General features: G+C 36.6%; 1 protein-coding gene and 1 long non-coding RNA gene across 4 annotated transcripts in view; one reads left to right on the forward strand and one right to left on the reverse strand.

The window, feature by feature from the left end:
• The window catches only part of AXDND1 (axonemal dynein light chain domain containing 1), a 169,121-nt gene that overhangs the window by 104,425 nt on the left and 39,482 nt on the right, over window positions 1-25,214 (forward strand). For all 3 annotated transcript variants that reach the window (XM_007480883.3, XM_007480885.3, XM_056815593.1), the window contains 5 exons: window positions 7,746-7,956; window positions 8,672-8,765; window positions 10,451-10,659; window positions 16,391-16,487; window positions 21,768-21,878. In XM_007480883.3, coding sequence (XP_007480945.2) covers window positions 7,746-7,956; window positions 8,672-8,765; window positions 10,451-10,659; window positions 16,391-16,487; window positions 21,768-21,878 — 722 coding nt within the window. The remainder of the gene's footprint in view (window positions 1-7,745; window positions 7,957-8,671; window positions 8,766-10,450; window positions 10,660-16,390; window positions 16,488-21,767; window positions 21,879-25,214) is intronic.
• On the reverse strand, window positions 10,104-21,268 carry LOC130457106 (uncharacterized). Its single transcript, XR_008916115.1, has 2 exons — window positions 21,159-21,268; window positions 10,104-10,686 (listed from the first exon to the last, which is right to left on the reverse strand). It is a non-coding gene; the product is annotated as an uncharacterized LOC130457106 (long non-coding RNA).

Here is a 25,214-nt window from a genome sequence, read left to right on the forward strand (position 1 = left end):
CATGGAGTCATTTACTACCAATTGCCCAATTCTAATTTTTAAGACATGATGTTCTTGAGTGAACTTTTGTGCCACCTTTTCCATTTGGCCAATTCTACTCTGTAAAGAGTTCTTTTCCTCAGTGAATTTTTGTACCTCTTTGTACAGACAATTCTGCTTTTAAAGAAATTTTTCTCTTCAGTGATTTTTTGTCTATCTTTTTCCACTTGAACAATTCTGCTTTTTAAAGAGTTCTTTTCTTCTTTGAATTTTAGCCAATTGATCTATTCTGTTTTTTTAAGATATTAATATCTTCAGTGTTTTTTTGTGTGCCTCTTTTACCAAGCTATTGGCTCTTTTCCCAATTTTTCTTCTATCTCTCTTATTTGATTTTTAAAATCCTTTTTGAGCCTCCTACATTATTCTTTTTTGGCTCAAGAGCAATTAATATTTTTCTTGGAGGCTTTGGATATAGCAGTTTTGACTTTGTTTTCTTCTTCCAAGTTGGAGTCTACCCTGTCAGAAAAATAACTTTGCTGTTTCTTTTTTATGGTTTGCATCATTTTCTGTCTTTTTCTTTTCATTTAGTTTAAAGAACTGTTAAAGTTGGGTTCTGTAACTGTGCGGAAGGGAACATTGTTCCAAGCTTCAGATTCTTTGTGCAACTGCCTTCAAAGCCAGCAGTGGGGGTCTATCTGCCTTCAGTTCTTCCAAGATAGTATGATGTAAGGAGAGGTGTGCTTAATACTTTCCAGGTCTGTGCTCTGGTCTGTGATTGACCCCCAGTACTCTTTTATTCCTTGGAACTTTGACCAAAGTCCCCTGCTCTCCTGTGGCTGTACGTGCTGGTATATGCTGATCTTCTTCACTCTGCAACTGTGCCCCAGGACTGCAACCTGTTTCTGCATATGGGTAAAGTCTTGTACCCAGAGCCAGCAAAGGGGTCCCAGTAATCTCTGAGAAGTTGTCCAACCCCCTTTCTGTCTGTGGCTTAGAATTCCTTAACCTAAGCTGGTGCTTCAGCTGTGTGATGTGGCCTGCCCTGGCACACTGTATTCCATTTCCATCCCAGTGCACTGATCCCTTGTACCAGCCTTTTAAGTTGTTTTGGGCTGAGAAATTACTGCACCTTGTTTTTTTTATGGGTAATGCTTCTCCAGCATTCATTTTGAGGCATTATTATGGCTTTCGAGAGAGTAATTTGGTAGAAATCAGATGGGCTCATATGCCTTTTCTGTTTTAGCTTTGCCACCTTGACTTTTTTTAGCGGTGTTTTTCATTAAATTGACATTCTGGTTTACAAATGATTCTCTTTAAAATTTGATTTTCACTAAACAATTCTTGAAAACTTTGTCATTTCTGGATAAACTGATAAAACTGAGCCTCTGAACTCAGGTGCAGAAATCTCAAAAAGCTCTTTTTGGATAGTTGATCTCTTTCTTTCTATGTCATCTTTGTAAGAATTAAAAATAATATTTCTACCCAGATACATATTTTATAAAGTTTATTGGAAAGGGTAGACAACTATTCCTCTAAGTAACCTGACCACATGGTGCCTAGCCTGCCAGTCTCTTCCTCATTCCTTCTCTCACCTGCCTTCTCTGTTCTCTTCTTAGTTCTCCCCCGATTCTCTCTCAATTCTCCAGCTCAGAAGCCCCAAACCTTGACCTTTATTGACGTACAGAATGTAGAGGCATGCAACCGTGGCACAACTCTGTTATGTCAGGAATGTTTGATAGACAGGTAAAGTTACTCAGGAGGGGGAGGGGATGAGCTTCATTAACACATCTTACTTTCAATGATCATAGTTAGGAGTTTGCATCTTTGGTTCTTTGTGATGTCATCTCATAAAGCTTTCTCTGAGGATTTTGAAGTCAGTACAGTGGCAGATACTTGGTTTCCCAGGCCTTTGAGTGCCAGATCATTAAGATTTTAATAATCTGTTCAAAATTTTAATGATATCATAATCATATAAATTTGATAGTTACATGTGAGTATACATGGAGATGGTTATGAATATGCATCCATATGAGCTATTTACCCTCTTTGAGCTTCTTGTCCTTCACCAGTCTTCCTCTGGTGCCTCATCCTGTCTTGGGAGTGACCTTGGGCTCTCAAAAAATACACAGTAGAGTACAAACTCTGGTAAGTCCTACCAAACAAAAATGACTTTTAAGTATTGCCCAGCAAAGGTCTGCATATTTACTATCATCTGAGGTCACGCCTTACTTTGTTTAGAGAGGCTCATCATGGTTGATAGTCAGATAACCTTGTTTTCTTTGGCCATGGTAATTCATCCTGGAGGAGTTTAGATCTCATTATTGAAAGTTATGCTCATCATGATGATATCATTGATCTTTTGAAGAACTGAAGTGAAGACATGCTGTTCAAACAAGATGGTGCAGTGAAATAATGACACTTAGGAAATAGTATTTTCATCATTTGGCAAGGAGAGTAATGGAAGTGATAGAACTGGGTTTTTCATAAACTCAAAGAAAACAAGAAACATCATTTTATGGAATATTTGACAGTGATAAATTAAAGTGCTCATGATAAATATTTTTTAATTTATAAGTTTTAAATTTCTTTCCAGATTATGTCAGTATAATTTTTTTGGTAAAAATATATTATTTTATCAATTACATGTTTTAACAATATTCTACATAACTTTTTCGAAGTCATAACGTCTAAATTGGCCCTCTTTCCCCTCCTGAGACTGGAAATCAATTCAATCTGGCTCTAACATGTATTATTATGTAAAACATATCTCCATATTGTTCATTTTTGTAAAAGAATATTCATATAAAACCAAAACTCCCAAATAAACTAAAGTGAAAAATTACGTGCTTTGATCTGCATTCTGACTCTAACATTTCTTTCTCTGGAGCATTCTTTGTAATAAGTCCCTCAGAACTATACCAGATTATCATCGCAATGCTGAGAGTAGCTAAGTCTTTCACACTTGATCATTCTACAGTATTGCTATTACTGTGTACAATGTTCTCATGATTCTGCTTATTTCACGCCTCATCAGTTTATGTAGGTCTTTCCAGCTCTTTCTGAAATCATCCTGTTCATCATTTCTTACAGCACAATAATATTCCATCACTATCATATGCCACAGCTTTTTCAGCCATTCCCCAACTGACCAATTCCTTCAATTTCTCATTCTTCACCACCACAAAAAAACCTGCTATAAATATTTTTATATAGGTAGGTCCTTTTCCCTCCTCCCTCCCCCTTGTTTTTTTTTTATGCTTGGGATATGGATCTAGTAGTGGTATTACTGGATCAAAGCATATGCATTATTAGCCCTTTGGGTTATGGTTCCAAATTGCCCTCCAGAATGCTTGGATTAGTTCACAACACCTCCAACAATGCATCGTTGTCCCAATTTTGCCACATTCCCAGTCCAATATTTATCACTTTATTGTCATACTGGCCAATCTGATAGGTATGAATTAGTACCTTAGAGTTGTTTTAGTTTGCATTTCTCTAATCAAGAGTGATTAGAATATTTTTTCATATGATTGTTGACAACTTTGATATCTATTTCAAAACTGCCTGTTGACATCCTTTGACCATTTTCAATTAGAGAACGACTTGTATTCTTATAAATCTCACTTAGTTCTCTATATATTTGAGAAATGAGACCTTTATCAGAGAAATTTGTTTAAAAATAATCTGCCCCCGAGTTTGTTGTTTCCCTTCTAATCTTGGTTACATTGGTTTTGCTTATATAAAATCTTTTATATTTAATATAGTCAAAATTAATAATTTTCTATCTTGTAATGTTATTTATTTCTTGTCATAAATTCTTCCTTCTCCATAAATCCATCAGGTAAAATATGTTCCCTAATTTACTTATGGTATTATCCCTTATGTCTAAATCATGTACCCATTTTGACCTTGTCTTGATATAGGGCATGAGATATTGCTCTACACCTAGATTCTGTCACACTATTTTTCTAATTTTTCTAGCAGTTTTTATCAGATAATGAGTTCTTATCCCAAAATGCTGGATCTTTGGGTTTATCAAACACTATATTACTTAGATCATTTATCCCTACTCTATTCCATTGCTTTAGAGTCTAATTTAATATCTGGTATTGCTAGATCATCATCCTTTACAGTTTTTTCATTAATTCCCTTGTTATTCTTGATCTTTTGTTCTTCAACATGAATGTTATTGTTTTATACTATAATACAAGTTATATCATACTAATTTATAATAATAATTTTACATGTTATAAAAATAATATTGGTAGTTTTATTGGTATGGCAGTGAATAGGTAAATTAATTTAGGTAAAATTTTCATTTTTATTATATTAGCCTAGCCTATCCATTAGCAATTAACATTTAGATCTGACTTTATTTATATGAAAAGTGTTTTGTAATTGTGTTCATATGATTTTTGTGCCTGTCTTGGCACGTAGATTTCCAAGAATTTAAATTGTCTAGAATTATTTAAGTAGAATTTTTCTTTCTTTCTCTTGCTAATTGGACTTGGTAATATATAGAAATGCTGGTGATTTATGCGGATTTATTTTGTATCCCACAACCTTGCTAAAGTTATTATTTCAACTAGTTTTTTAGTTTATTCTTGAGGATTCTCTAAATATATCATCATATCATCTGCAAAGTTTAGTTTCCTTATTGCCTACTTTAACTTGAATTTCTTTTTATTTTCTTATTGCTAAAGCTAGCATTTCTAGTACAATATTTAATAATATTGGCAATAATGGACATCCTTGCTTGATCTTGTTGGGAAGGCTTCTCACTTATCCATGTTGCAAATAATTTTTGCTGATGGTTTTGGATAGGTTCTACTTATTATTTTAAGGAAAGGTCCATTTCCCCCATGATTTCTAGTGTTTTAAATAGGAATGTGTGTTGTATTTTGTCAAAGGCTTTTTCTGCATCTATTGAGATAATCATGCAATTTGTGTTAGTCTTATTACTGATATGATCAATTATTCTGATACTTTCCCTAATATTAAGCCAGGCCTATATTCCTGGTATAAATCCTACCTGGTTATAGTGAACAATCCTCTTTGCCAGTATTTCATTTAAGATTGTTGCATAGATATTCATCAAGGTAATTGGTTTGTAATTTTTTTCTCTATTTTTGTTCTTCTTGGCTTAGGTATCAGCACCATATTTGTGTCATTAAAAAATTTGGTAGGACTTCTTCTCTCATTTTGCCAAATAGTTTATATAATATTGGGATTAATTATTCTTTAAATGTTTGATAGAATTCACTTGTGAATCTATCTGTACCTGAGAATTTTTTCTTAGAGAGTTCATTGATGGCTTGTTCAATTTGATTTTCTGAGATGGGATTATTTAAGTACTCAAGTTCCTCTTTTGTGAATCTGGGCAATTTATTTTAGTGTAAATATTCATCCATTTCACCTAGATTCTCAGACTTATTGTCATGTAATTGGACAAAATAGTTCCTAATGGTTGCTTTAATTTCTTCTTCATTAGTGGTGAATTTACCCTTTTTATTTTTGATACTGGTAATTTGATTTTCTCTTTCTTAACCTTTTTATGCTTCTCTTGAGTTTTGAATTTGGATATCAAATTTTATGTTTAGATCTGTTCTTTTCATATGGAATGTTTGGAAAATTTCCATTTTTATTAAATGATTATTTTCCTGTTGGAAAGAAATATACTCAATTTGCTAGGTAGGTGGTTCTTGGTTGTAAACTTAGTTCCCTTGCCTTCTGGATTATTCCATATTCCATATTCCAGGCCTTCTGATCCTTTAATGTAGATAGAAGTTGCTAAGTCCTGTCTAATACTGGCTGTGGCTCCATGATATTTAAATTGTTTCTTTTTGTTTGCTTGTAGAATTTTATCCTTGACTTGGGAGCTCTTAAATTTGGCTATAATATTCCTGGAAGTTATCATTTGGGGATTTCTTTCAGGAGGTTATCAGTGGATTCTTTCAATTTCTATTTTACTCTCTTGTTCAAGAATATCAGGAAAGTTTTCTTTGAAAATTTTTTATAATATCATGTCTAAGCATTTTTTTGATCATGACTTTCAGGTAGTCCAGTAATTCTTAGATTGTCTCTCCTGGGCTTGTTCAGTTGAGTTGTTTTTTCTTTCTTTTTTTTAAAGCCTTACCTTCTGTCTTAGAATCAATACTAAGTATTGGTTCCAAGTCATAAGAGTGGTAAGGGCCAGGCAATTGGGATTTAGTAATTTGCCTAAGGCACACAGCTATGAAGTGTCTGAGGCCAGATTTGAACACTGGACCTTCCATCTCTGGGCTTGACTTTCAATCCACTGATCTACCTAGCTGCTCCTAAGTTGTTTTTCATTGAGATATTTCATATTTTCTTCTATTTTTTCATTCTTTTGATTTTGTTTTATTATTTCTTGATGCCTCATGGAGTCATTAGCTTCTATTTGACCAATTCTAATTCTTAAGAAATGATTTTCATCTGTTGGCTTTGAACATCCTTTCCCATTTGGTCAAGTCTACTTTTTAAGAAATTCTTTTCATCATTGGATTTTCATGCCTCTTTTCCCATTCAACCAATTCTAATTTTTAAGCTTTCATTTCTCTGCCCCATTTTTTCTGCCTCTTTTATTTAATTTTTGAGCTCTTCCAGAGTCTGAAACCAATTCCCATTTTTCTTTGAAGTTTTGTGTGTAGCTGTTTTGATCTCTATCCCCTTCTGAGTCTGAGCCTTGGTCTTATTTTTCTCCATAAAATTTTTCTATGCTTAGGTTTTTTGAAAAAAATTAGATGTTTACTCATTTTCCCAGTCTTTTCCCCCTTTTACTTTTATCTTAAAGATGAACTCTGTTCTCAGGTTAGAGAATGCATTCTCTTAAAACTTCTGTTTTTCCTTGCTGCTACCTTCAGCTTTAGTTCTGGGGATCTGTAAGTTTCAGTTCTTCCAAAGTGGTATCATGGTCTGTAGATTGGAAGTTCCAAAAGCTACCTCTCAAAGCTGATTCAGTCTTTCCCTGTGTCTTCCGATGGCTTGTAGACCTCAGAGCACCATGAGCTACCTTGTGTTGGGGCTCAGTGCCTTACTACAGCCTTGGGTAGGGGCTCTGGGTCTCTCCTTAGGCTTAAACTGGCCAGGTACTATGGGATTACTGGAGCTTAGGGCCTCATTACCGGCTCATATTAGGACTTAGAACTTCAAGGGGTGGGCATGGGGTACTTTGCTGTTGGCTTAGGCAGGATCTCAGGTCTCAGGGTCTCAAAGTGAAGAAGGATTCTAGGACAGTATGTGAATATTCTTGAGTGAATTTATGGGATGATATGGACCAGAGTTCCATAGACTGCATAGGTAGTCATGGAATGGTTATAATCTACATCATTGCAGGGAGTCTAATTGAGACAAAAGATCATTCTGAGTTTTGAAAAAGGAAATATAATTGGCAATAACTCATTGTATCTGGTTCCCAGCTAAGACGTCAAAGAAATTGGACCAAAAACTGATGTATATAGAAATTTCTAATTGACTTAGTAATGCAGAAAAAGGTCATTTAGTATTAAATTGTTGATTTGCTTTATAAAAACCCATTTTTTTTTTCTAACTGTGTGACCCATGGCAAATCACTTAGCCCCACTGCCAAGCCCATTCCACTATTCTACCTTGGAACCAACACTTATGGTTGATTCTAAGACAGGTGGTAAGGGTTTTTAAAAAACAATAACAAAAATCAATTTTTTTTATTATGGTGAAAAATTTCAACAATTCTACTTAATGCTGTTTTCCTTCTTTATTCTTAGGTTTTAACAGGCTATTTATAAGCATTAATTCTTTTTTTGAACTGTGGGTATACAAGATGGAAAGCGTCCATCCAGTTACTTCAATGACTTCTGGGGACTGGAAGGTATTTTATGGAAAAATTCCTGAATTGCTTAGTCTTCTGGATAAATTGAGAGGCGTTCTCGGTGTTGTCCCAGTGTCAGAGGAACAGATAAAACGAAACTATGTCCCGTAAGTGAAAACTCTTTTACCACAATTCTATCTTCAACTTAAACAACTTCAACAAACATTAATTAAGAGATTAGTGTGTGCAAGTCCTGAGTTAGGTTTTCCGGGGGCTCCACAATTAAATAAGATTGTCTCTGCTTTCATGCATCTTAGAGTTTAGTAAGGAGTCACATGACTTAGATACAAAGCAATCACTTAACAAATGTTTATTAAGTATTTACCATGGTCCAAGAACTATGTTAAATCCTAGATAGAGTAATAAAAAAGCAAAAACAGTCCCTACCCTCAAGGACCTTTCCATTTTAACAAGGGGAGACATGTATACAAATAAATATAATATAAAATAATAAATGTAAATCTACAAACCAAGTATTCTATAAATTCTATGGAGAAAGAGGCACATTACTGAGTGTTGGAGAGAGATTCAGGAAAGCTTCCTAGAGGATATGGAACTAAAGACAACATGAAGAAGATAGATCTACACAGACCAAAGTGAAGCATTGACTGTTGGCTCTCCAAAAATATGATAGAGCTTGAGTAACCTAACCAAGCAACTCAGGTTCATGTAGTCTGAAGTCCCAAAAAAATAGTCAACACACTACTTTACTTTGAACTATGTAGACCTGATCAAATAATTTGTCTTTAAGCTAATGGTTATTTAGATATATATTTTCACAGTTGACTCACTTATCTAAAATTGACTTCATGTTTCCATCAGGGTAGTTCAAATTAATCTGTTTAATTTGATTCAACAATGGATTTTGACTCTATCCACTGGGACTGACAAGGATAATATTGAGCTTCATAAACAAGTATGTATCGATCATCCCAGAGACTTGTAAAGCCTGCTTTATTATGTCATGTGCCATAGCTTGCCCTGCCTATTGAGTCCTAGAATGTTATAGCTGGAAGTGTCATCTTCTCACCAGCCTCTAACTTTGGACCTTAAATAGCAATTGATTGTTATGTATTCTGGTTATCTGTGTACCTGCCTATCAGACTCTAAGGTCACAAGGACCTTATCTTACCTAAACTTCATATTTCCCTAAGTATTAGCCTCTGCACATAGTAAATACATCATTTTTACCAAAGACCTGTGACTCATCAGTGTGAGAACTCCTTGTGCTGCCATGAACTGCAATATAACTCTAACTTCCATTCTAAATTACTGAGTCTCAGGGGGCAGCTGGGTGGCTCAGTGGGTTGAAAGTCAGGCCTAGAGACAGGAGGTCCTGGGTTCAAATCTAGCCTCAGACACTTCCCAGCTGTGTGACCCTGGGCAAGTCACTTAACCCCCATTGCCTAGCTCTTACCACTCTTCTGCCTTGGAGCCAATACACTATATTGACTCCAAGACGGAAGGGAAGCGTTTAAAAAAATAAAACTGAAAAAAAAAACTACTGAGTCTCAGAGAGGATTAGTGGCATGATCACAGTCACAGTTACTAGGTTTAGTCAGTTAGTCAACAGGCATTCATTAAGCACTTGCGTATGTGCCAAACACTAGATTAAGTGCTAAAAAGTTTAAAAAAAGGGTCCTTGTCCTCAAGGTGCGCCCATCCTAATGAGGGAGACACCATGCGAATGACCATGCTCACCCAGGGTATATATCCAGAGGAGATGGAAAATAATCTCAGAAGGAAGACTCTCAGAGGAAGACAGGTGGGAAAGACCTCCTGCCGAAGGTGGAATTTGAGCTGACTCTTAAAAACCAGCTAAACTAGGAGGGAGAACATTCTGGGCACGGAGAAACGTCCCAGAAAATGCATACAGTTGGAAGTTGGAGTGTCCAGTCCAGAAAACAGCAAGAAAGGAAGTATTACCATACTCTAGAGTATATGGCTGGAAGTAGAGTATAAAGGGACTAGATAAGTAGGAAGGATTGATGTTGGGAAGGATCCAATAAAGGATTCTCATTCAGGTTACTCTTTCAACTACAGCGCTGTATGTACTCCACCAGCCTTTGGTCAATTGAATATGCAAATCATGCAACCTTCCTGAGTCTCAGTTTTATTACCTGTAAAAATGAGAGGATTTGATTAAATGCTACATAAAATTCCCTTTTGGCTCCTAACTTTAACATGCTTTGGTTTTCTATCTGTGAAATAAAGTTTAATCATTTGCATATAAAAGCAAGCATTCATACAACTGTTTGAATTTTATAAATTATGCATTTTAATTGCGGACTTAGTAAGTGCTGTACTTAATATACTTCCCATCACACATACTCCTAAAGAAACGACCCTCTTTCAGTGGCTGCAGAACCATGCCCCTTGTTAACATCTTAAACAAATCTCAAGATAGGGAGACAGAAGCTTGAAGTAAAAAAAGAAGCCTGGAACTATGTTATAATGAAATTAGATCATGAATTTCATTTCACCAAGTGCTCTACTACCATTCAAGTCACATTGAACACATTTTCATTAACTAAATGCAGTGAAGTTAAAATAGTTCATCTGAATTCTAATCTTTTAAAAGAATATTTTTTCTTTCCACAGCTGAATGAAATCCATATAACTATGATTAAGTGGTTGGTAGATTTGATCATTATAATGGTACCTGACCATGTTAGTGAACACACCATCCCAAAGACTGAAATGGATATCACTGAGGATGAACTTGTTCATAATAAAGGCATTGCTACACTGGAGCTAGAGGGCATAATGCTGGCCAAAACGTTGAGCCGGTTCTCCATCTATATATTCAGGTGAAATTCTGATGATTGTTTTTGTACCTATAAAGATAAAACATATATAATTTAAGAATGATACAGAGACATTAATTTAACCAGGAAAGATATTTTCAAGAAAGACATTTGTACTTAATCCTAGGCTATTTAGCATTAATAACAAAAACAAAAACAAAAACACTTCCTTACTTTTCATCTTATAATCAATACTAAGTATTGGTTCCAATGCAGAAGAGCATTAAGGGCTAGGCAGGGGGCGTTAAAGGACTTGCGGGGAGTTACACTGATAGAAAGCACTGAACTGTGAAAGCAGCAGAAGCTCAGGTCAGATGAACCTTCCTCCATCTTCAGAAGGGAATAGAGCCCTATACTTAACATCAAATCCCAAGTTAAGATATAAGCTTGAAGAATGAGTAGATAAAGATATGGTGTCACACTTGAAATAAAAGCAAACAGAGGCACAAGACTTTGCAATGAATTTATTAGTAAAGCATGAATTTGCCAATTAGAATCTCAGACTCCTCGGCAAGTTAAGACCTCTAATGAGGGCTGATAGATCATTTTTATAGACAAAATCGGAGGAGCATCCAGCAGCATTATAGATAGAGAAAACAATATGATAGCTTATAAAGTTGGAAGCATCATAGATGTAGCAGATAATATGCTTGTTTGGAAATCTGTAGTATGGGGCTAGCAACTCCAACTCCTGTCTTCTTACTAGGAAATTCTAATTCTTTTGGTCTTTTGGTCCACTTGCAAGAATGAGGGCCAATTAGTTAACATAGTGGATAGAGACCTCGGCCTGGAGTCAGGAGGACCTGGGTTCAAATCTGACTCAGACATTTCCTAGCTGTGTAATTCTGATTACCTAACCCTGCTTGCCTAGCCCTTATTATAATTCTGTCTCAAAATTGATAGTAAGACAGAGGCAAGGGTTTAAAAAAATAATTCATGGTATATAATAATTCATGGTATATATATATACCATGAATTATTTTTAAATATATATTATATATATTATATTTATATATATAATATATTAATTAATTAAATTAAAAATAATATATTAATTAATTAAAAACAATATGTAATAATATATAATATATAATAATGTTATATATAATATATAATAATATTTTATTTATATATATACATATATATAACAGATTTCCCCTAATTGGTCAAGGACAACTAGTGTCATAGAGATAACAGCTTCTTTTAATTAAAGTGACTCATGAGGAAACTAAAATTTTAAGCTTAGTGCAGAGAGGAAGACTAAACTCTGAACTGATGAATTTCTGAACTTAACTCAAAAAAAGTGATAAGCAGTTAAACAAAGTGTTGATGGTTCATATGGAATGAAAAAAAAATTACAAAATGGAATTAATTGGATTTTTTCAGTGACAAGAAAGTTTCCACAAAGACAATGACTTGAAAACATTTATAGAAAAGCCTCAAGAAAAATACAGATAGGACACAAAGTAAACAAGAATCCCTAGAAAAGTTAAAGCAGGAGCTAAAGAAATAGAGAAAAAACAAAAAACAACTTAAAAAACAAAATAAGATCAAATGCAGAGGAAAAGGTGAGAAAAGAAATGAGAGCTAACCAAGAAAGTTTCAAGAGAGTTAACAGCTTGGTAAAAGAGGGACAAAAACTTGCTGAAGAAAATTAATTTGTTGTCTTTTTTTTTAAACTTACCTTCCATTTTAGAATCAATACTATATATTGGTTCTAAGGCAGAAGAGTGGTAAGGGTTAGGCAATGGGGGTTAAGTGGCTTGCCCAGGGTCACACAGTTGGGAAGTGTCTGAGCCCAGATTTAAGCCCAGGTCCTCCCATCTCTGGGACTGACTTTAAATCCACTGAGTCACTGAGAGAAAGGAATGAGGGATAAAGTAAAATGCAATGAGTTGCAAGGGGAAAAATATAAGATTTTGGCTGGAATGTAAAGGGGAGCAGTTCTAAAGAGAATGAAAAAAGAGGAGTTTAAGCTGACGCTGAAAGAATGTTCCTGGGTCTCTCTTAGAATTCTGAGAGAGAGACTTCTGAGGGGTTAACTGCCAGCCCTGGGGAGGAGTTTGGGAGCAGGGAGAGAGTTCACAGCTTCTGGACTTTGGTCTTCCTTGGTTCCTGCTTTTGATTTCTCTGTGTAATCCTATGTTTGGTTCCTGTCCATTCCTGAAATATTCCCACCAACCATTTACTGATCTGATTGAATTCTATTTGTGATACTTCAAAGAGAGAAACCCAGCTTGACTGACCTGAACTGTTACTCTACCTCCACAGGTCTAGTCTGCATCCTTGGGGATCAGGCCATTTTGGTCACTAACCCTGATCTAGCCAACTTGCTTTGTTACCTTTACAGAAAACTGTTTTGCAGAGGCTATAGATTAAGAAGCTAGGATAGGGATATTTTTGGGGAACATAGAACAGTCAGGAAGGGTGTGAAATAGCTTGGAAGAAAAAGAAGTGAGACTTGTGAAAGTCTCTTAGTTTTGGGGTAAGCATAGTTTTATTAGCCTAGGGATTTCCTTGGCCCTCTATCCTCACCCAGTCCTTGTTGTTTTACTTCATTAAACCAGTTTGTTTGTTTTTTAACAATTATTCATTAGTCAGATTGCGTTTTTTTGAGAACTCCTGGCCTGAGGGTAGCCATCCTGCCTTCTAAATCTGAGAGAAACAGAGACAACAGACTTTTGATTTTACAAACCTGTTTAGTACTCTAACTTGGTTATTTCACCACCCAGCTGCCTCCAGTATCTAAATTCTTAAAGGAAAAGTTAATTGAGTAACAGGATGAAAAAGTAAAATTATAATTGTCATCAGTTTATCTCTCTCAGACCTAGATAAACCTAGCCAAATAAAAAGTAAGTAAAGTATTAGAATTTTAGAAAAGCTAGTTATGATCAACTTCTGAAGACTATTGAATGGAAATAGAAAACAGTATATTTCTTAGTTGTATAAAGCACATATACACAAATTGACCATGGATTAGAGCATAAAAATCTCATGAACAATTGTAGAAAGCAGAAATATTAAATACATTTTTCCTAAACATAATGCAATAAAAATTAAATTCAGACAACCTTTGGTGCATAGATTAAAAATGAACTGGTAACTAAATACTTTAATCCTAAAGAGTGGGTGGCTTAAAGAACAAATCATAGAAACAATCAGTGACTTCATTAAAAATTATGGCAATGATGAAGCAACATACCAAATTTGTGGGAAACAGGTAAAATAAAGCTTAAGGGAAACCTTACCTTTCTACACACTTAAATAAATAAAACAGAAAAAGAATAGATCAACAAATTATGTTTGCAATTAGAAAAATTAGAAAACCAATAAAAGTGTAAATGGGATGAATTCACCAAATGAGAAGAAAATGAAGAGAATGAATAAAAAAGAATGAATAGGCCAAAAAATCAGGTCCCAACAACGTGTTGTTTATAAGAAACACACTGAAAATGAGAGATACACATAGAATGAAGATAAGAGGCTGGAGCAGAATATACTATGCCTTAGATGATCCAGAGAAGGGAGGGCAGTTGTCATGATTTTTGATAGAATTGGGGATAAAATGATATAACTGGAAGGGAAAAAAAAAGTATAAATATTTTATGTTGGGGAATATTACTGATAATGAAACATTATCAATATTGGACCTGTACACACCAAGAGTTATAGCAACCAGATTTTTAAAGGAAAAGCTAAATGAGATACAGATGAAAAAAGATAATAGAAGCTGACTTTGATTTCCTCCTCTCACAACTAGGTTAATATAACCAAAAAATAAATAATAAAGAAGTTAAGGAGATGAATAGAATCTTAGATAAGTTAATATGATATATATCTGGAGAGCTCCCACATACCTCCATGAAACTATGATAGATCTAAAGCCTAAACATAATTCAAACATAGTTCCTGGTGGGACAACAATGCTTTAAAGAGCCTAAATGTTCTACAAAAGTCTTATTTTTACACTTATCATACTATAGAGATAACCTTGCCTTGCTGAAGGGTTGTAAACAAAAGTTCCACTGGGTATGACCAAGCTGGAAAGACTTGGATTTGGAAAGAATATGGTCCTAGCAACAGATTGTGTCTGTTTCCTTAAGGACCAATCTAGCTATATATAGCCCTTGTAATGTATGTTAACTGAGAACAAGTCAATTAAGTTGATAAAATTAAATACTGATAGGAACCCTGAGAAATAGGCCTAATATTACATTGTTAGAGCAAGTATGAATTGTTTTTAAGAAAACAAGATAAAAATATATATTAAGAGTTGTAAAGCTATTCATGTTCATTGACTTGCCCTGTCCATTACTAGGATTTGGCCCTATAGGCATTATTGAAAAGGTAAAAAGCCATATATGTATGAAAATATTCATGGAAGCTTCGTTTATAATGACAAATGGAAACAACACAAATGAAATGATTAGAAGAAATGGTTGAATAGATTGTGGTATTTGAATGTAATGGATTGTATTATGTTATTAGAAATTGGCACACATTCAACTTGAGGAATTAGTGCCCAAAATAAGAGTTTACTAAATGGTAACCCACTAGTTATGCATGTGCCTGAAATTCAGGAAGTTGTGTTATCAACCATTAGGACTTAAGCTCTTTCTCTGTCTCTTTATTTCTCTCTCCTTCTGTACACAGAAACAGACACACATATATGTGTATATACATATATATATATATATATATATATATATATATATATATATATATATATATATACACACACACACACACACCAATATATATACACACCAGTGTTGCCAAATGGTAGACAAACTATAAACATTTAAGATTAAGCAGCATTGGTGAACTATTGGCACATGTGCTGTCCCCCAGTGTGTGTATATGTGTGTGGGAGGTGGGAGGTGGGGGAGCTGCTCCAGTCCCCCTCTTTGCAGTGCCAAAGGACATTTATTTGCATGCCCTACCCCTCTGTCCAGCCACCCAAAGCAAGCACTTCCTCCCTCAGCTCTCTCCAGTAATGTGTGGGACTCACAGACAGCTTGAATTTGCCCGCCGGGCACTTGAACTTGAAAACCTTCATCAAGGCTGCCCTAGAAAGTCAGTATTGTTTTTCCTTTGCTAGTGTCAACTTGAAAAAAAAAACAGAACTACTAAAGTAGTCAGATAAAACCAAGGCTTTAACAGGAAAAAGATAGGTTCAATATAATCATCCACTATCACAGAGCCAGGCACCAAAATACTACTTGGAGTCAAAACCCTGGAGCTCTGGGGACAGTATCTCTGGGAGAATGCACTGCAAGAGACGATTCTCTAAAGAATAATAGAACATAGGAATCTTATATACCTTTTGGGGGACTCAGGGCATCAAATATACACTGACAGGTTGTAAGCAGGCTTGGGAAAGAGGCTGTAGCCAGAGGCTGGGGTCTACTACAATGAATATTAAAAGGATGGTTCCTGCACAAGTGGTGGTCTTCTTGGGAAAGGATCTCTGATACAATGAGGGAAACTTCTAATGCTAAAAGGGTACTTAACATTTGATTAGATTTGCCAGCCCCACCAGTTGTTCAGACAGAAATGGGTGAGTCTTGGACTTCCCTAAAGGTGAGTTCTCAGGGGATAGGGGCAATATTGAAGTCTTTAGATTTCAAGTTGACACTAGGTCTGAATTGAATTATTGAAACTCTTCTTTGAAATTTAAGCTACTAAAAATATCCAATAATGCTCATACTTTGGGAATATTCTGTTTCTTCAGCTGTTGCAAAAGTTTGGTGGCATCAGTGGCCATGAAGAAAGAGGTTGCTTTAGATCCACAAGCTAATAAGGATATTGAGGAGCTGGTGAAGATTAAGGTAATCTTCCACTCAATTTATACATTAATAAAGCAATTCTTACCCTTTTCATTCTAGATTGTAGTAACAGGATTAGTCTAGGAAACAATTTACTCAGAAAGATTAGAACCCAAAAGGGATTCATATCTAATAGAATAAACTATATCATAAAAGCTCTGCTAAATTTCTCAAAGGCCAAATTCTAAAGTGTTTAGTGGTATTTACCTGTGATTTATTATCCTATTGTAAACTCTAAGTTTTGGTGAGATAATAAACTAAGTCATTGTACTAAGATTGTAAATCATTACTAACCATTGTTCATGTAAAAATCTTACCTAACCCCTTTACCTATGTCATTTACCCTATAAATTGTAGACTTCAACCCATTAAACTTGGTCACTGCTCAAAGAGACTTGTCTGTGTGGTCCTTTGATGGTATTGACTCTTCTGTAATCCCAGACCCATCCTCTTTGCCCTGTTTGGCCGACCCACAAACTGTGTATTAGGGCTGGATTCTTCAAAGGTTATAAAAGGATTAAGGGCAGAGCTGGGAACTATAGTGAACCCTGAATAAAAGTGTTTTCTAGCTGCCATATTGGAGTAACCCAGCCACATGACAAGGAGGAAGGGGTTCTACTGAGACCTGCCTCTTCCTCTGATGAAGTAATGAGGGAGGAATAAGGGTCTCTAAGTCCCCCTTCTCAGTGGCCATTTACCAATCAAAGATGTCTTGGGATGTCTGGGGGAGGCACTGAATGGTAAAGTCACAAAATGTGTACCAGTAGAATTCATCATACTCTTTTTTTTCCTTTTTTTTTTTTTTGCTACATTCTTATTTGGTCATGAGGGCTATCTTTGGCCCTGCTTGCTCTCATTAGTCCCTGTTCATATTATGGAAGGAGTTTAGATTGTTTTGAGTGGTCTATTAAATCATAATTAAGAAAATTTCCAGAATTTCCATCGTTACACTCATTTTAAGTTAGTGCCACACTTGCTTCATTTCTTCTAGGAATTCTAGTTGAGTTTGTGCTCAAGCTGTGTTTTTCTCTGAAGCACACTGCTTGAAGATTTTGGAGTCATTCTCTTCTTTAACACTTGTATCTTCCATACCTCTGCCACCATAATGACTCATTATGGCAGGGTTCTTTGTTTTCCCATTTTTCAAGGCCGTTTCCTGATTTCAGACTTGATATTAGGACTAAGCTCTACCATACTTCTGAAGGGAAGGTCAAGACTTGTCCTCTTGCTGCTTTTGGGGGAGTATTATACATTGTGTTTTTCTAGGAACTTGGGGACAAGCTAGGGTCCTGTGAACTTTCAGTTCTTCCAAAGCAGTCTGATCCAAGGCAAAGTCTGATAAGTAATCCCCTGATCTGTGACATGGGCACTGTACCCCCAGAAACCCAGGCTAACTAATATTAGGGAAACTCCCTTGCCTTTCCATCCTTGTGACTCTTAACCTAGAAACACCCAATGACCCCACCCAGGGTCCTGAGATGTTTACCCTCTTTTGCCCTCTAGATTTAAGGTGGAAAAAGAAATGAATCTTTATGCCTCTAGGCAGGCCCCAGTCAGATGACCACCTTATCCCACCAAATGCCTGAGGGACTAACACTCTATAGGTCACGTCCACACCAGGACATGACCTCTAAAAAGTATATAAACCCCAGAATTGATGTCAGCTGGGGGAACAGCCTTTCCTTCCATGCTCTTCTCCGAAGAAACTGCTCCCTATCTTGCTATTTCACCTTGTTATCCTCCTGGCCATTCTCAACATTACTCTCTAAATTAATAAATCTTTTTTTTGTTTGTTTTTAAGCTAAGTTTTGGAGTCTTGCATTCTTGCAAAAGGTATCCTTCCTGAATCCCAAAGGTATCCTTCCTGCCCATAACATTTTGGCACCCAGAAGAAAGAGGGAAACCCCAGGGGTACACATCAACCCCCATAACAGTCTGAACTCTACAAGTTCCTGAACTGAGTTTGAGTTTGTGCAAGAGTATATTGGACTCTATTTCTCTCAGCTAGCTGGAAAGCTCTTTAGTTCAGAGGAAAAAAAATTGTAGCCTCCTTTTGACTTGGGATTCCTCTGTAGACTGGGCTAGATGATAATAGATGATATTTACATAGCACTTATTATATGCCAGGCACTGTGCTAAGTCCTTTGCCATCATTATATTATTTAGTCCTCATAACAATCTTGGGAGGGAGGTGCTATTATCACCCCCATTTTAAAGATGAGGACACTCTAGTTCAAATCCGGCCTCAGCCACTTCCTAGCTGTGTGACCCTGGGCAAGTCACTTGACCCCCATTGCCTAGCCCTTACCACTCTTCTGCCTTGGAGCCACTACACAGTATTGACTCCAAGACGAAAGGTAAGGGTTTAAAAAAAAAAAAAGATGAGGACACTCAGGCAAATAGAAGTTAAGTGACTTGCCCAAGATCACATAGCTAGTAAGTATCTGAGGCTGAATCTGAACTCAGGTCTTTCTGACTCCAGGGCCCATGCTTTATCCACTGTGTCACCTTTCTTACTAGATGCTTCAAGTGAGACTGATCTTGGAATGGAATGCACAGCTCTATTGGTGACCTATCTTTTCTCTCAGGATATTATACTACCCAAGGTCTCCCTTTCCAAAAATGCCATTATTCTCAGGTCCCTTTATCACTTTGTCCTTGATCTGAGACCCAGAATTGGGTAATGAGCAACAAATCTTCTAAGTGGCACCTTTCCCCATTGTGGTGCCCTGTTATAAGTAGGGTGGAGCCCTGGAAAGATTTGAGACCTCCTTTGTGCTGGTATATAGCCTTTGCCTGGATGCTTGCATGCTTTTGTGCTTTTGCCCCAACCCCATTCTCTTTGTTCTCTGTCTATTTCCCTATGCTGAGCTAGACAAATGACTTACTGTTACTTTTTACGGTTTTCCTTCTCAGGATTTGGTCTGGAGAATTTTCTAGATTGGTTTGAAAGAATTTGTGGAGGGGAGCCCACTATGATGCTTCTCACTCTGCCATCTTGACTGTACTTCTTCTCAAACTAATCTTCCAAAGTACAGATCTGATTATACTACCCCTCCCCCCATTCAGTAAACTCATGTCTCCTTATAACCTCCAGGATCAAATATAATATCTTTCTGTTTGGCTTTTAAAGTCCTTTATCACCTTTCCCATTACTACTTTTCCAGTGTTACTCCATTCCACCCCATTTTCTGCAATTCTGTGACGCTGACTTCCTTGCTATTGTTCATACAAGACTTCATCTCTGAAATTTCAAATTTTCACTAGAATTCCTCATGCCTGGAATTCTCTCCCTCTTTATCTCCACCTCTAGGATTCTCTGGCTTTCTTCAGATTCCAGATAAAGTTGAGCCTTCTACATGAAATCTTTCGTAGCCCCATCCTACCTCTCAGGTTGCTGGTGCCTTCCCTCTGTGGATTATCTCCAGTTTATTCTGCCTGAATCTTGTTTGTATATAGTTGTTTGGCTGTTATGTCCTCTACTAGATTGGAAGTTCCATGATGACAAAGATCGTTCTTTGCCTTTCTTTGTGCTGGGCACATAGAAGGTAATTTAAGAAATACTTGTTGACTTGGCCATTGCTACTGCCTACATTCAGCTTACAACCATTGATGGAATCTTTGGATCTCCTCATCACTTCTATTTTAGAATACTAGATTGACTAAGGTGAGGGAAGGTTAAACCCAGGTGCTTGCAGCACAGGGCAAGATGGGAAACATTTGTTACCCCTCTCTCCCCAGCCTCTCAGGTTGTCAGCTGAAAACTGTCCTGTTTCTTTAAATCCACAAAAAGAATGATGAAAAGTCAAGTTGCCACTTTGTGTATTCAGTTCCAACTCAACAATTCATGAGTGATCAGTTCAAGATCAACAGGGACAAGATCAAAAGATATTTCGTGATCACAGGGTACAAACCTCTTTGTCAAAAATTGCCAGAAACTGACTCCCCACAAGTTTCTATGTAGTTTCTTGGACTGGCCTTCATGTACTTTCTTTCTTCTTGGTCCTGTCTCATAATCCTTTCAGAATACCCCCAATTTCTAGTGCTCTCCATTTTGTATTATACCATATTTAAATAATTTATTATTTATTGTCTTTATATTTAAACATGTACATATACATACAACATATTATATATATATATATATACATATATATATATATATATAATATGTTGTATGTACTGTCACCAATTGGAAATAAGCTTCTTATGAGGAGAAATTGTTTTATTTGTTGTATTTGCATCCTGAGTAGTGTAATGGAGGGTGGTTTGGGGATGGGAATAGATGGTTCAGAGAAGGTCAGTATCAGATGATGTAACTGATTTGGGAGGCAGTGTCAGTAGGTTGACTATGGGCTGACAGTCTAATAGACCCAGTCCAAGCAGAGCCTGTCCTGAGGTAACAAACAGACCACTATATAACAGGGATGGATGTTGGATTTATTATGACAAGGAAGGTGAAAAGGGGATTTGTAGAATCCTAAACTATTAACAACTACCTAAACCTCCCCCCAGATCTATATGTCTCCTCACCTAGAGTCTTCACAGATTTGAGCTAATCTAATCCTTACTGATCTGTCTAAAGACCCCAGTCCCTAATATAGATAAGGGAGAGGTCCTGGATACAAGATAATAATCTTACAGACAGATGACCCAAATGGTTCAGGAACACACCAGGAAGCTCAGTAGATGACAAGAAGACATCAGGTAAGCAGGTAGGATGGGAAAGACAAGGTAGAAACAGCCACTAATGGAAAGCAGCCAGTCAGCCCCTCCAGGTCAAACCAGAGAAGAACCCAGTTCTGGAACCTCAGTTAACTGTCTCACCCTTTCCTCCCCACATTCTAGAATCTTTTCCCTTCATCTGTATCTCCTTGCAGACCCACCTCTTATGCTCAGATCCTCTCTTCCTTACAACAGTAGCTAGCACAAAATCTGGCATATTTCAAGAACTTAATGAATTCTTGTTGATTAATGTTAGAATTTTAAAAAGACTAAAATAAGTGATGCCTCAGGGTTATCAGGTAAGACCCTTGGGGTAAGGAATCAGAATAATAAGGTTGGCCTAGGATTCCTTATGTATAAGCAATTTAGGGACTTTCTAATAGGGAAACATGAAGAGCAAAGATTTTTCTAATTGTCTGTGGACCCAAGATGCAATCATTCACTAAAATAAGAAATGTCCTGTTGAACAAAAGAGTGAATAATTGAATGAATCAATGAATAAAATATTTACTTTACCCACTTTATAAATTATATTTTTGTTTATTTATCTCCTCCCAGAGAGAATGCATCGAATGGGTTGCTACATGTAATCTCCTCCTTTCTGAGTTAAAAGGAAGAGATGTCTCTTTGTTAACACCTGAAGATACAAGAAGCCTTTATGATTATGAGGTATTTGTTAGAAATGAATGTTTCCCACTCTTTTTGCTTTGGATAAATTTGTAATATTGGTGTAATAGAAAAAAAGACTTATCTGTTAGTGAGGAAAAGTCAAGGGGAGCAAAGAGAATGACCATTTGTTAAATATCTACTGTATGCTAGGTACTGTGCTAAGTGTTTTACAAATATCTCATTTGATCCTCACAAGAACCTTGGGACATAGATCCCATTATTATCATCCCTATATTACAACTTAGGAAACTGAGGAAAATTAGGTAACTTGTTCAGGGTTCCATACCTGGTAAGTGTTTCAGATCAAATTTGAGACCAGGTCTTCTTGACTTTAAGTTCAGCTCTCTATTGAGTCACTTGGCTGTCCCTAGAGTTCAGTTTGAATTTTGGGTTTGTCATTAAGTAGTCAGATGGTGTAAGGCAAATTATCTCACTTCTCTGCTCTTTATTTTCCTCTTCTTTAAAATGAGAGGGGTTAGAGTAGACAAAAATGATTTATATAGTGATTTACAAAATATTATCCTTACCAACAATCCAATAAGTTTTATTTTTATTGTAGAGATGAGGGAACTGAAAGTTCAGAGAAAATATGGCACCCATGTTCAAGGGATCCTAAAGTCATTGCCAACAGAAGCCTGTTTTGTGCTTTGTATACATTATACATTATGATGGAGAAAATATTACTAGTGCAGATTCAACTTAAAAACAGTTGTTTTTAAGAGAGCCCAGTTGTTAAATATTTATCAGCATAACCCTGTATAACCCTCTATAAGCATTGCTCCATTGCTTGAGCTCAGCTGTAGCTAGCTGAGGACGTAAAGTCACTACTGAGGCTTCCCGAACCCGCGAGAAGCCACAGGGTAGAAAGATAAGGGAAGGATAGAATTTTGGATACCGCGAGGGGTGTGGCAGAGTCAAGTTAGAGATATGAGGTGGCAGAAATGAGTCAGAAACCAGGCCTTATTGATTATATTGGAGCCATAGCAGAACCTCGATCAGTCTGGACCTATTTCCGAAAGGCTAATCCTATCCAGAGATCCAAATTTAATACCACACAGGTCGGAGACATGATAGAGAAAAGAAAGAGCCTGGCCGAAGGCCAAGTCCCAGGTGAGAGAGATAGAGAAGGAAAGGAATTAAAGATTGAGCTTGGCCAGAGGCCAAGCTGCAGCAAGGACAGGCATCAGTGAGAGCTGAGATCCAAGAGAGGAAGAGGGTGGAGCCTGCTGTGACCCTTGCTTTTAATGTCTTTGATATGCTAATATTCACAATACATATTGATGACTTACATAGTATATTGCCATTGGGTAATAGCAAATTACGACAAGGTATAGGTGTGGTTTCTCTTAGCCAGGTGAACACAAAGAAACCTGTTTTCCTGCCTAACCTGGGGGAAGCTGGGGTCAAGGGTCAGAGGCTTTCCTAGCCATGCGCAAGACTGAGCATGCTCTCTTCTAAGCCACTCTGTACATCCTAACTGTTTCCCTTGCCCATAGCTAGGGGTGGACTGCTACAACTACCAGACTAGAGGCTAATGATAATAACTGATATTTACATAGCACTTTAAAGTTTTCAAAATCCTTCACATCAATTATCTCATTTGAACTTCACAACACTACTTAGTAACTCTGACAAAAAGAGAAATGAGGCTTGACTAATGCGACCTGTTCTTGATAAAGCCATGTTGGATACACACTTTGATAGTATATTCTAGACTGTGGTACAAACTGAAGTCAAGTTTACTAGTCTATATAGTATGTTCTTTCCTCACATTTTTCAAGTTGGATTATTTATCTTCCTCCAGTCTTGTGGCACCATCTTTATCAGATCACTGACCATAGCTCAGAAACAGTATTTTCAGCATCTTCTAGGATGTTAGAATATCATTTCTACATCTCTGGTGACTCCAAATCATCAAGGATCACTAAGTGCTTTCTTATATATTTACTTAGGTTTAGTTTCAATTCCTTATTAGTTTGAAGGATTAAAATGGAGGACAACTATCAGATTGCACCCTATATCAGATCACCTCTGCACAGGCTGCTGGGCAACCAACCTACCTACTGGAGATATTTGAAAAACACAGCACTCATTACCCAGACCTCAGATAATGTGTAGAACTGTACTGTAACTCTGTTCCAAAACCCACTGTTATCAGACTGTCTCCTTATTGGTGATGAATGGCCTGCCCTGAGTGAGAGTGAAAAAAGAGTTGGTGAAAGAGGAGAGAGCTCTAGCCTTCACTAGTTCCCCTTCAAGAACCTTAGAGGCCAGTTTGCTTTGGGAACTCTTTTAGCAGAAATCCCCCTGAAACTCTCAAGCTTCAGGGATCTAGTTGCTTTGGGCACTTCTGGCTTCTAATTTTAACAGGGAAAAATGGAAGAAGCCAACACCACTTCAAGTTGCTGAAGGAAAAGACTCTGGAAAGATATGGGAGGAGTTGTCAGACTACAATAGAGACTTTGGGGAGTTTCCCCTTGGGTAAGATCTAGAACTTTCTTTTGGTTCTGAGTTATCTAGTTCCCAATGAGAGAGCTCCTTCATTCTGTATGAATTTTGTGCACACCATCTCTGATTTCTATTTTGCTGTGTTTTTGGATAATGGGTTTCTTTGCTATTTGCAATGTGTGTTCATAGTAGAAATGGTATTTGGAAAGGAGTCAAGACTTGATGTGGACCTTGAGGTTGTTCTACACATCAAAAATAACAGCAATCAGAAGTTATATAAAAGCCAATCATATCCCCCAGACAAACAATACTTAAGAGAGTAGATATCTATCTATGTATCTATGTAAAATTCTAGTCTGGTACCCTCCTTGCTCTGAAGGAAGAAAATAACTCCTTAAAAATTAGAATTGGGCAAAGGGAAGTTAATAACATCATAAGACATTGGGAAACAATAAAACAGAATGACAAGAAGGGGGAAATAGAAAAATAGAAAAAAATCTGAACTATCTCACTGGACAAACAACTGACCAGGAAAATAGATCCTGGAGAGATACTCTAAGAATCACTGGTATCTGAAAATCATGATTAAAAAAAAAAGAGAGATTATATACCATGATATAAAAAAAAACAATCACTAGGGAAAACTGCCTTGACATTTGTGATAGAGGAATAATCCAGAGACTTGAATAAAAGGGAAAATAGAAAATGAAAGAATCTACTCATCACCTCCTGAAAGAGATCTCATTAACAATGCCCAGGACTATTACAGCCAATTTCCTGAATCCCTAGGCCAAGGAAGAAGTATAGGAATGAGCCAGAAGGAAACAATTCAAATATTATGGAGCCACAGTTAAGATTACACAGGATTTAGCAACTTCTATATTAAAT

The sequence above is a fragment of the Monodelphis domestica genome, chromosome 2, assembly GCF_027887165.1.
Source record: "Monodelphis domestica isolate mMonDom1 chromosome 2, mMonDom1.pri, whole genome shotgun sequence".
Classification (NCBI taxonomy): domain Eukaryota; kingdom Metazoa; phylum Chordata; class Mammalia; order Didelphimorphia; family Didelphidae; genus Monodelphis; species Monodelphis domestica.